The sequence below is a fragment of the Tachypleus tridentatus genome, chromosome 13, assembly GCF_004210375.1.
Source record: "Tachypleus tridentatus isolate NWPU-2018 chromosome 13, ASM421037v1, whole genome shotgun sequence".
Classification (NCBI taxonomy): Eukaryota; Metazoa; Arthropoda; class Merostomata; order Xiphosura; family Limulidae; genus Tachypleus; species Tachypleus tridentatus.
In genome coordinates, this window is record NC_134837.1 from 238,339,123 (window position 1) to 238,352,187 (window position 13,065).

Below are 13,065 nucleotides of genomic sequence, written 5' to 3' on the forward strand. Positions count from 1 at the left end.
GGTTATCTTTCAAGAAGTTATTTATTACAAAGTAGAAGAATGAAGACTTATAAAAGGAGCCTGAAAGTTAGCTTCATGTTTATCAAAAGAAAAGTTTCTAATCACTTTTAACTTTTTAGAATGCTAAACTTTTGTTTCTTTTTGTTGTTTTTGCCTTTAACTATAGGGCAACAAATTAATGTATGTAATTATATGTATCCTGCTCCTTAACTTATTCAGTTGAGTAAGTTGAGCAGTCACAAATAAGCTGCCTAACTCCTGCAGCTAGTGTCTGTCCAATCTGTACACACATTTTGGTATGAATTTAGTGCTCCCCTCCTATCACAGGCACTACATCAATAGCCTAACAGTAGAGCTGATGTGAGCATGAGGTATGGTCTGAACATGCAATCTGGGTTGGTCATTCGACCTCTCGTGTTTAAGTAACTGGATGATCATCTTCTCATTCTGCCTATCCATTCAACATGTAAGGATCATTTAACTCTTTCCTTTTCGAAGGGAAAGAGTATACCCTGAAATAGATGAGATGTGGGCTCCCACACGTGTGTGCCACTCCTGTCACACTTCATGTGTTTTCTGAAGGGAACTTCTCTGACTCATCAAGTTGCCCTTCCAGTACTTAAATGTGGGATCCTAGATTGTGTATTGTATGTATTGTCTTCACACCTTAGGATTCCTTATTTCATTAAGTGTGTCACTCTGCTTGGTAGAGAGCTTTTGCTGCATAATGTCATCCTACAATAGTGTAATTTCCCAGAAATATATCATGAGATTGTCAAAATTGACTGAAAACTGGTGGCATGTAAATCTCTAAGGTTAGGTTTGGAAAAATAACTGTATGAAAGGTAAGTATTTATTATAAATACATTTTCACATAAGAAAATTGTAACTTTATTCTTCGAGATGTGTGCAAGTAAGTGCACTTGTTATGACTTGTTTAGAGTTGCATCCAAATTTAATGAAGTTACTTCACCATCAGTGTATGTCAATAAACTTGGCAGTAAAACGTAGTTAATAAATCAAATTCTAACAAGTTTCTAATTTATATTATGTAAGTTTAATTTCAAAGTGAAATATCTGAAGAGGTTTTAAGTCTTCATTTCTATACATCATGTAGCAGTTTTTCACTCTGAAGAGTCCTATTAAATATTCTTTCCAAAAATAAATGTCAGATCCTCTGTTTCCTACAGCATTAAACAATAAAAAGTGAAGATTTTAATTTCCAATTTGCTTATAGAAGAAATAAATTTTGGTATAAAAGTGTAAACATTGAAATTGTAAATTTAGATAATAAAATGCAAATTAAAAACATTAAAAAGAATAGATTTTACAAATTAGCATAAACATGAGAAAGTAATTCAATAATTGGTTTCAGTGATTTGCAACTTGTTAAAATTAACATGTTAACTGTAAGAGTGTGAAACTGCTTATGATAAGTAACTACTTTTCTGCTAGAGTATTCTATCATTCCCAAAAGAAACAAAAGACAATTGAGATTGTGTGAGAGTAATAGGAAGTTAGTCTAATGTGAATTCATATAATGATAAGGTAGAGTAAATATTTTAAAATTTCATTTGTGGTAAATTTTAAGATATTTTTCATGTTTATATTGAAAATGCTTACCTTTTACCCAGCCATATTTATAGTTTGTGTCTATAATTATCCAATGTTTACTAAACGTTGTGCAAGGGAAACATCAACCACATTAAAAACTGGCAGTGTAGTTTCAGTGTTCAAAATCATAAAACCTATACCTGAGGGATTGTTCTTTCAAATTAAAAGGTTTCACAAGAACTTCCATATTTTATTATGTGCTAGCCACCGAAGTTACGTTTTCATACACAAAGATAACAAAAGTGGTGGATCTCATTTATATCACTAAAACAAAATGTCCATTCTATTGGTATGAAGATGCCCCTAAACAACTATTTAGTTTTCTTTGTGGAATGTAGTGATTTCTTTAAGACTCCTTGAGAAGGTTGTTTGGAAGCATCAAAAGGAATAGATGGGCTGTTTCTTACATTTTGTAAGTATTCTCCAGGATCTGAAACACAAACAATGTGTATTCTTTATCATGTAAGTAAAAGGAAAAATTTACAGTACTTCTATACTAACTATTAGTGAAAAGTTACAATCTTAACCAAAGCTGTTCTATTTACAAAGCTCAGCTGTATAATTTTCATTGCATAAGGCTATGATAGCCAAAGCACACCATTCCTCACTGCAGTTTTTCCACAAGTGATCGAGGATAGCAATATCTAGGCCATCATTAACAATCCAATTGCAACCTGGCAATTGTATGTTTTTTGTATGAAAAAGTATTAACACCTGATTCTTAATCTCAAGCTGTGTGAGGTACAATTAAAAGTTTTCTCTTGGTATACAAATAACTGAGGTAGCTTCATTTCCACATCAAGATCCTTTTTATGTTGTATACCATTATATAAGAGACAAGAGGAAGGCTTTTGCATTCATAAATTATCATTTTCTACAACATGCTTGATGCCCAAAGTCTGATATTCCTGTTTTCTAATGCCATTAACTACAAAGGACATCCTAACCTGAAAAATTTCAAGTTTCTGATCTAAGGATATAAATATGTTCGAAAAGGCTGTCATATGGCTTTCTCAAAACAGTGAACTTTCCAGTAGCATCACGAGGATGTAGTTACCCTTCTTCTTTGACTACATACTGGCTGTGGTTGGAATGTGACTTTTAAATTTCCATATAAAAAACTGGTTTACTACAACAATCAACCCGTCAGTACCACTCAGAGGAACACGTATTTAGTAAACAAAATTTTATATTTGCATAAAAATAATTGTATTTAAAGTTAAGTAACTTTATCCCTAGGCCTTATCCATCTATTAACAGCTAATATAAGCTGTTCTTTACATTTGTGTGTTTTAGAAATTCTAAACAAGTAAAAGCAGAAGCAAGAATAATCTTCCAAATATAGTTTATGGAAGGAAGATTTAGTTTGAAACATTGTTTCAAAGTAAAGAATCATAAGCTCTTTGTAACCTGAGTTGTAATGCATCCAGCTAAGCTACAATTATTTAATGCAGTGTTTAATTTGTTACAAATCATTCCTATAATATTTTCTCTCATCTTCAGACATGTTGCAAGAAGTACAGAAACCACTTGATATAGGAAAAAAATACTGAGGTTTTATCCATTGTTTAAACTTAAACAATGTTGCAACCATACTTAATGAATTCACTCGCATTACTTTAAATCTTGTCCTTCTGCTTTACTAAAGTAACAGAATAAAACGTGGTTGTAAACTCAATTCAGCTGATTTCTGCTGTATTCAACAGCTAATAAATTACACTTTTCAGAAACAAACCAACAGATACATATAAAAAATTAATATACACACTAATGATAAAGTTTCAATCCTGAGAGAAAAGAAAATGTTTTTACAACTAAACAGCAGTGTCTGAACTTTAGTTCCTCTGAATTAGTCCTCTTACAATAACTTTAGACAAACTTGTTGAAAAATGTGAAATTCAGAAAGATAAAGTTTGCTTTAAATATAAATCTTAGCAATACATTTTTAAAATACTCTTGTATAAATGAGCAGTGCAATTGTTTTAAACTACCTCTAACAGTAAATTTCATAACACTTGTGTAATATAATGATGTATATCAAAAATCCCTCAGCCTATCAGCTATTCATACAACAATGAAAATCATATACTTTCACATGAGACTTTTTAAAAAAAAAAAAAAAAAAACTCTTGCTAATGAACTAAAAATTGTTAGTGGAAGTGTTAACTCTAAAAGATCGAGTAATTTAGGCGAATCTAAAATGTTCATCATTCTCACATGTTACTATTACTTCCATGTTGGTCAAAATCATCAAAGATGCTATGTAGTTTTCTAATTTGAACAATAACTTTTATTTTCATTATTTAAAGCAAGATACCAAACAAATTTATTTTATTTCCTAATGATGGAAAACCTTCACTTATTAAATCAATACACTTTCAAGCTAAAACAAAGAATCCTTGGAGCTATTAATACAATGCTAACTAATCCTATATTCAAACATTTTATAGATTAATTATTATTCGTGTAGATAACGCTCAGATTTTATTACAAAATTAATATGTTTAATTCAGTAAACTACTTTAATTTTAGACTGGGTATTTAGCTAATAAACACAGCCTGCAAATAATTCTAAAGTACTTTTACACCCATCAATTTAGCAAAGAACAATTTATATAAAATTCAGATCAACAATCCAATTATTTCCATACAAATTGGTTTATGAAATTTAAGAGAAATAACTACAGATATCTAACTTTCTTTAACCGTTCCTCAAGTCTCAGAAAACAAATTTAAAAAACTATAAAGGTAACTGTAAAATATACACAAAGCTTAAAATGTTAAGAGATAATTATCACAATGCAATTTGTAGGGTAACTACCCAAACCATGGGTAACAAAGAACTTGTTTCAACTACTTTAAAAACTAGAACCAGGAAAAAATGATCATACTCGATAAACTAAAAGAAAATGCGAGATAGTGAAAAGAAGGTATTTTTTAAAATACGTGTAAAAGTCTTCCATTACTTATCTGCTAACCCATACAACAATTCTTCTAAAATTACGTAATCCCGTGAAATTCTAACAAGTTTATATAAAACGAATGTTAACAATCCTGTACGAGTAAAAATGGCTCACTGAAAGCTGTAGACCTTTACCGTATTAATTAACAATCAGAACAAGCTACCTACTTAAGAACAAAACTAAAAAAACCAAACTTGTAAAGAATACAGTTGATTAGATGTACTTTATTATATATAAAAGATAAAATATACTGTTTCATCAGTTGAGTATCCTGCTCTGAACAATGTATGTGAACATAAACCCAATCCTGCATCTTAAGATGTTAGGAGATTTAATAGTCCCACATACATATATTCTAATAACAAAGAAAAACAATCTCTCATAATAACACTATATACTCTAAACATACTAACCAATACTGATTGTAAAGTTTCAATAAACACTCACCTTGAGCTTTATTTCTAGATAGAAGAAAGTTCACTTTTTTACCATCTCTATGAATATGCTTCAGTTTTGATGCTTTACTTAGTTTCTGAAATAGCATACAACAAAGATTGTAATACAAACTTTCTATTGCAATGATACAGTAGAAGTAAATATTCAACTCAACCATAATTTAAGAATTTTAGAAAATTTTCCTATCGCAAGTATTCTTTTAGTATTTAAAACATTATAATGAAACTAAAAAGAAGGCATGAAACAATACTCTTGGATTTTAGCATTAATGTAGCAGAACTATTACAGCTCAAAAGCTATTGATATTTATAATGAGAATCATTTTCTTGAAAAAAAATTACCCAATCCAGTTTTTCTCAAGTTTAAACTAGATTTTTTTGGAGATATGTATTGGCTATAAAGAAGGCACCTTTTAGAACTGAGGCTGAGAAAATTCATCACTGCATCACAAGCTTAACAGTCAATAATAAGAAACACAAAAGTTTCCAAATGACACACAGACATATTCAGGAACCATTTGTAACCACCTCGGTAGATATTATACAGTAAACTGAGTACAATATTCAGCTTATAGCTGCTTTCAAAGTGTTCCTGCTGCTGATTATTGTGATGTTTCAACTTTCCCTACCAAAGTGCAAGTGAAACCATTCTTATCTCAATTGAAAGCTAATCATACATAGGTGATAGTAGAAACACAAAAAGTTGGCAATTGCTTTGATTAATGATGCTGAAAATGTAGCTGTATTGATATATACTAAATTTAATCTCAGTGGGTAGGCCTTATTACTAAGTAGTATGAAGGCTTCAGGATGCTGTACTTCATTTCAAAGTTTATCAATTAATAAATAAAAATGTTTTGAAAGAATGTCCAAACCACTCTCTCTAGGAGTTTCTGGATTGAACTTTTAATATTTAACAAACTGTAGTGTAAAGACACCCCTTAGCTCCTAAAGGATGTTAAAAATTAAACATTAAAGTCTCAGGTAAGTGTTTGTATAACAAATCACTCAAATGGCATAGTGCATAATAAAAGTTTTAAACTTATAAAAAAATACAATAACTAGAACATCTCAACCAGATATTTATATGGTATCCCATTACTCACACAGTTCAATAACCATTATTTTTTGCTTTATTTTTTAATGTCTTCATGAGAAATGACAGTACAAAATAAAGCAATGAGTTTGCTTACGTGGTATGAAAAGTAAATAAGTTTTATTTAACACGCATGTCTGATCTGTATCTAATCAAAGGAATATGGTAACAATATATTACATCATGTTAGTATAACAAGAATTGGGGGAAAAAGAAAGGCAAGATAGCTTCTTCCACATCCAGAATGTTAATTCAAAATATACTCTATGTGTTACATTTATGCAATAACTCAACACATGCACACTGACATGGAGATGGCTCCAACATAAATATTCAAGTGCCTCTCACACTTGAGTAAAGAAACTAATTATATTCTCTACTGAAAACTAAAGTATGTAAGTAGACACACATTCAATATAGGATTTATACAAATTATTCTCTATTAGAATATATTAAGTGATTGAAATATGGGGAAAAAAAAAAATACCTAGGCGGATATACATACATACATACATACATATAGACACATACACACACGTGTGTGTGTGTGTAAAAAAATATGTGGGAATTAAAAAATGACTTAAAAATGAGTTTTAAAGACGTGTTGTATATTAATTGTTGTATCTTAACTCTAGCCAGCATTAAGGTTTCTCCAATGAAACCTGAAAACAAACTTAAACACTACACACAACTGCTGACATTTATTCATACTGAATTACAATAAGTTCACTATTTTTTTCTTAGGAAAATAACTGAAACAAAGAAAAAATTATTGTATATTTACATCTATTTCCACATTATTACAACAGCATTAGATAGGCCAGGAATAACACAGTAAAACAAATCTTGATGAGGCTTAGGAGATTACACATAAACTAATGAAAAATTTAATAATTTGCAATCTAAATATTACTTGTGTACTTAAAAGTATGACTCAAACATTCTGAAGACAGAAATTTTAAGTGCAGTAGACCTAGAGTTTTAACTAGTCAAAATTACTGTAACCAATCAACTATATGGTAATAAATAATAATAATACACTTATGAAGGTATCTAATCTGTAACATAACAAAAGGTGGCAGTAAATATCATCTATTTTGGGTGACATTTCTTTAAAATTTCAGAACTGGGTTGTTATACTATTGAACATTATCTTTCTCATTTTTAACGAAAAAATAAACATTTCTGAAATTGATATTTGACAAAAAGTGAATTACCTGTGGCTTGTTTTTTTTAACTTTATTGACCGCTGTTCTGAAAAATACTGAATGTTTAGGAAAGTTTTTTTTAAATCTTGCAAATGGACAAGGTGCACTAACAGAATTAATTTCTGGTGTTGAGTCTTCATTAGTTTGTTTTTCTTCTTTATCCCTTAGAATAACTTTATTCAATGTTTGAGTTTCCCAGATGGTTGAAGGACTATTGTCTGGAACATAACTTGATTCTAAAAGTCTTGCTTTAGAGTGTGTTGATTTCCCAAAATCTTCTATCTTGGATTCGTAACTTCTCCAACTGTGTTTTTTACTTTCTGTTTTACTTTTTGTAAGAAAACCATCCTCTTTACTTTTACTATGATTCAAGCTGTCATTATAATCTATGTTCTTCTGCAAAGAACTGTTAGGCAATTGTGTACAGGCGATTTTCTTTGCCTTACTATTGTGATTGTATAAATCTTGCTTTCCCACACAACCCTTCTCTGCTCTCAATTTTTTATCTCGTGTTCTTCCCTTCTCTTTCTTTATTATTTTTGTGTTTTGAAAATTTTTAACTAGGTTACATTTTTCAATTCCTTTAGAGATGTTTTTATGTGCAACTGTCGATTTAGCTTTATCTTCTTTACTTCCATCCATTTTTCTTTTCCTACATTTAGTTTTCAATAATGATTCTGTTTCATTCATAACAGTATCAGATAAACTTTCTTCATTACAAGTTACATTTATATTATCAGACAGCCTTTCTTCAGAAGGTATTTTGTCTTCTTCATCATCATTTCCAATTTTATCTTGTATTTGTCTTTTATTAAGTTTCTTCAAGTTTCTTTTACTGATTATCCAAGCAAAATTTTCTTTCCTAATATTTTCTTCTTCAAGTCTTAATGACCTGACAGCATTTTTAATATCCTCTTTTGTAAGGTCAAGGTCACTTCCACTGTCCTCAGGTTTCTCAAAGGGATAAATACCTTGCTCAAGGTCCCTAAATCTTAAAAAAAAGTTTCAGTTAACAACTATCAAAAACTTAAATCTGCATTCTCTATCAACCTAAAAAACTTAACCAAGTTTTAAATCTCAAATATACAAGTTGAACCAAAGCTACATACATCCCAAAGTTACAACATGAAACATATCTAAATTTTTAACAAGGATTTTCTTTTAATAATTTTAACTTTAGGCCAAGAAAAAAAAAAAGCTGAAAGGGGAACAGAAATCCACTGTATATAAAAAGTTTTAAAACTAAAACATCTTGAGCAAATAATCAGTGATGACAAGAATGACCGGAAAAAGGTCGAAATGTTGTTCGCTCCTCTACATAAATCTTCTCAACCCAAACCAGTCGTTTTACATATATATCTTGAGTGAATGCACAAAACTCAAGGTGATTAAAAAGATTTTATAAAGCTCATAAACAAGAAAGAAAGGAAAAACAAATGGAAAACATTATTTTCAACTTCAACAGCAACTTATGCATTAAATAGCTACATCAGAAATCCCCGATGATTCAAGTACAACTGTTCATAATTTTGAATTCCTGGTCAGGTGTAAGACAGGCAGATAACAGCACTCACCATTATATGGACTCTTTCCATCTCTTTTAACCAGATAAGAGGATTGACAGTCACTTTCCTAATGTGTCCACAAGTTAAAGGTTCAAAATGTATTCAGCAGCATTACACCTCAAACCTTGAACCTCTTGATCCACAGCCTTGCATACAACCACTAAGCCATACTCTTTTATATGTTATAAAATAATTAATTTTTACAATCCATCTAATCTATTACCAATTTCCAGAAACTACATAACTGTGAAACAACAAAACTTACTGCTAAATACGTATTTCAAACAATACAGCAACCCATAAAAAGATTTCAATCCATCAATGACTCAATTCTCATAAAAGATACAAACTCCACAGAAGGTAATTCTACTTCTGAACTTTGTGCAAATTAGGTGCCTAACCCAATATTTACCTTTAAATAAATTGGTAGTTTTTCTTGGAATGTTAAAAAACAGAAACTCAAAAAGATTAAATATTTTTAAAATATTGAAATCCACATAGTGTTACATTAAACATATGACAGTTAACATTTTCCTAAATTTAAAATGTATCCAAAACCCTTCTGATATTTGAAATATATATAAAACTGTGGATAAACATGCCTTATATAAAGCCACTGTAGCCAAAGCAAGACCTCTCTCAAATACCCATGCAGTAAAATAGAATATGGTAGATACTTTAAGATAAAGAGGGTTTAAATTCCTTTTAATATACCACTGATGATAAATATTCCATTGACAAAACAGCTGTGGTTGGCCTACATAGATTTAGTTAAAGAAAAACCTTAGACGTTAAACCTTATGCCAAGCAAAAGAAAACAAAACTTCCAAGCATGAAGATCACATTTCCAAAGATCTGGATGGAGAAAGTCTGATCAAGGTTGTCTCAACAGAAACTGCCAATGTAAAAGAGAGGTGGACATTCCTAGAGATACCAAAGAAGCATAAACCACATTTGAGCTAACCAATATAATGCAACCAAGAGAACCATAGTCAGAAACTGAGGTAACAGACAAACTGGGAGAAAGGCATAGAGATGTAAACCTGTCCAGTCCTGACTCAATTCATCTACTGCCAGTGCTAGAGGATACAAGAGACCCAAACAACTACAACTGAGAAATACAAGGAGTCACAAAGGCATCAATCATTGGAGACCTACACTAATAGTAAATCCAATGATTGATGCCTTTGTGATGTAGAATCCATCAAAAGAATCTGGCAGGGTTGAGACAAGTGATCTGTAATTATATTTGTTACTTCTGTAATATTACATGCTAAAAGACTGATACAATGGGAATGAGCCCAGTAGAAAAGATTTGAGGTATGAAAACAAAGGTCTTGAGAATGTGAGTCTTGCTGACAAAACACCTGAGATACCACCATGGAATTGTTGGAAGGTATCACAATGATTTTTTTTTTCCCTTCAAGAGAAACAGACCTTGAACCATTGCCCAGTGTATTGCAAAGAGTTCAAGAAAACTAATATGAAAGGTAAACTCCTCTTCTGTCCAAATACCCTGAAACTCCTAACATTGAAGATAAAGATAAGCTCCTCCATCCCAGAAAAGATCTTTCTGTAAAGAGGCTGATCTCAAGACAAGGTGGGGGAATAGGTACTCCAATAGTAGTGTTGCTTCAATTCAACCACCATTTGCAATCAACAATGGTTGTGCAGTGACCACTGAAAGGATCTCATATACATTCATCCATGAACAAGAAAGAACCATGTGCATTAGTAACAATGAACTTGGTCATGCAGAAACCTGGCTCAAAGTTCCATAGAAAGATTTCCAGTTAAGGAAAGATTCTACTGTAAAGTGAAGAGGATTTAGAAATTGTTTAAGACAAAAACAGATCAATAACTGAATGCCAATGAATAAATGAGAATTAAATCCCAGAATAACAGGATCAACCTTCTCTACTGCCCTTTTGACCAACAATGCTCTCATGGCCTGAGAACAAAGTTGCACTTGTCGTGGATTTGTTGAAAGTGAAATGGCAAAAAGTTGTGCAGATGATGGTGGAGGTGAAATAAACTGAATAGCCAACCTTGAAGCCAGAACATGGAGTATCCATGGATCCCTGGTGAAACATCTCCAGATATCCAGAATGTTATTATGTTCCTCTGTCCATGGGATAGTCTCTGATATTGTTGTCATTGGTACACCCAAGCTAAAGATCCCTGAGAAAACACACAGACTCTATTATGGGAATCAACAGAAGAATATAAATGGGTTGTATCAATTTATGGAACTCTGGCAAAGAAAACAGGTCAAAAAAAAAAGAACTTCCCATAACTACCTGAGAGCAAAAGCAGTAAAGGAATACTTTCTAACAAAATGTATGTACCCAACAAAATCCCAACAACAAGACCAAAGAAAGAACTGAAAAAGAGAATCTGACTGCAGTAGACATCTGCAAAATCCCAGACTCAACCTCAAAATGCTGAGGAGGGAACATTAACATGCATCAGACAGAAGTGGGATTGAAAATAAATATCTCAGCACTGTTGTAAGAGTAAGACAAATCCGAAAAATCTGTGGTCCGTTTAAAGTGATCACAGGTTTTAGTCTAAACCCCCCAAGATTTAAAAAGGGATTTATCCATTGAGAGTGATAAGCCAAAGCATGCTCATTTGAGAAACAGAGGGGACAAGCCATAAATAACTATCCTGTTGTGTAAGTGGAAAATCCCCCAGCATAAACAGTAATATCAGAAGAACGAGTAAAAACCTAGTATTCTCTTTCCAAAAAGAAAGTAGTAGAGTTAAATGCAATCAGAGAAACCCCAAAACCTCACAAACTGAAGTAACCAACTGAAGAAAAGGGGAAGGAGTTGATCTGCCAAGACTTAGTTAAAAAAAAAAAAAAAGCTTGAAAAAGTGAGTGTAAATTCTCCCCCGCCAATCCCAGGTCATCTGCAAAAGCCACCTCAGAACCCCTTGAAAGACACCCTTGGTCCACACATCTCCAATCTCACAATAAATTATCACACAAACACCTTTAACTGAGAATAACCTCTCCCTGACTGTTGGCAAACACCAGACAGCAGATAGGGATGATGAGTCTAGTTGGCCTCTGTAATAGAAACATTAATTCAGGAATTCATACACATTGGTATATTTTTGTGTGTTGTTGTTGTTAAAGTACATTACAAACATAAAGAAAAATGTAACAGTAGAAATGCCAACCACCTTCAAAGTCACAACACAACTGTTTATAAATACCTATGCCAAATGCCTTGTCAAGAAAAAGTGATTACATTATCTGTTTAAGATGCTTATATACAGTACCTAATCACAGAAAATGCATTGAAGTTGGAGAATTTGGCAAATTAGAATCTGCCAAAGGCATATGAGTGGGGTATAAAAGACTGGAACAAGTACGTTTAAATGCTGAGATGAGCAAAGAGTAGAAACCCTGAAGGTCAAGAAATAGTAATATTGTCAGCAGAGATACACATATTTTGGAATAAAAAAAACATACATATAATTTATCTTTACAATGGGGGGAATACTACCCTATATAGTTCTTAGTTGTTAAACATCAACTATATTTTTAGTTAAGTATAACAAAAGAAAATTCTCTATTTTATAAAATAGAGAGCCGACTTAAAACATATACCGTAATTAATGTTTTACAGCCATTATGTATTATTGCACTGTATTTCAGTATTAATGTTATTAAAATATAGTTTATTGGCAGCATGTATTATATTCAAAAGAAACATAAAAAAACAAATAAAATCTGACAAACAACTTACTGGGCCACAAGTGCATACATCAATGAACGATTCCGAGGTCTAATTCCTGGAGATTTTGCAGTCTTCAATAGCAAGTTAGCAACTTGTTTATAATCAAACTAAAAGAAAATATAAATAATAAGAATATAAGAAATTAATGAAACAATTCCATCTGTCAAACCCAACATAAAAAACAAATTCTTACCAACAATGCTGGCAAGTCTTGGTCACATTCTAACTGTTCTTCAAACTTATCTAAAGACTCTTCCTGTTCACTTTCTTCATCCAATTCACTATTTACACCAACATTTGACATTTCGATAATCAACTTGAAGACTCTGTCACTCACTGCCTTTAGAAGGATAGAACTTAAAAAACAAAATAAAAATAATTTTGAAATATCCAACCACTTTTAAAGTTTAAT

At 31.6% G+C, this 13,065-nt stretch overlaps 1 protein-coding gene across 1 annotated transcript in view; it reads right to left on the reverse strand.

The window, feature by feature from the left end:
- Positions 1 to 1,783: 1,783 nt before the first annotated feature.
- Nnp-1 (Ribosomal RNA processing protein 1 homolog Nnp-1) overlaps positions 1,784 to 13,065 on the reverse strand; it is a 28,557-nt gene continuing 17,275 nt past the window's right edge. Inside the window, exons 5-9 of the mRNA XM_076481695.1 lie at positions 12,847 to 13,009; positions 12,663 to 12,760; positions 7,346 to 8,327; positions 5,025 to 5,109; positions 1,784 to 2,044 (exon numbers count right to left, since the gene is read on the reverse strand). Coding sequence (XP_076337810.1) covers positions 1,926 to 2,044; positions 5,025 to 5,109; positions 7,346 to 8,327; positions 12,663 to 12,760; positions 12,847 to 13,009 — 1,447 coding nt within the window. The 3' untranslated portion in view covers positions 1,784 to 1,925. The remainder of the gene's footprint in view (positions 2,045 to 5,024; positions 5,110 to 7,345; positions 8,328 to 12,662; positions 12,761 to 12,846; positions 13,010 to 13,065) is intronic.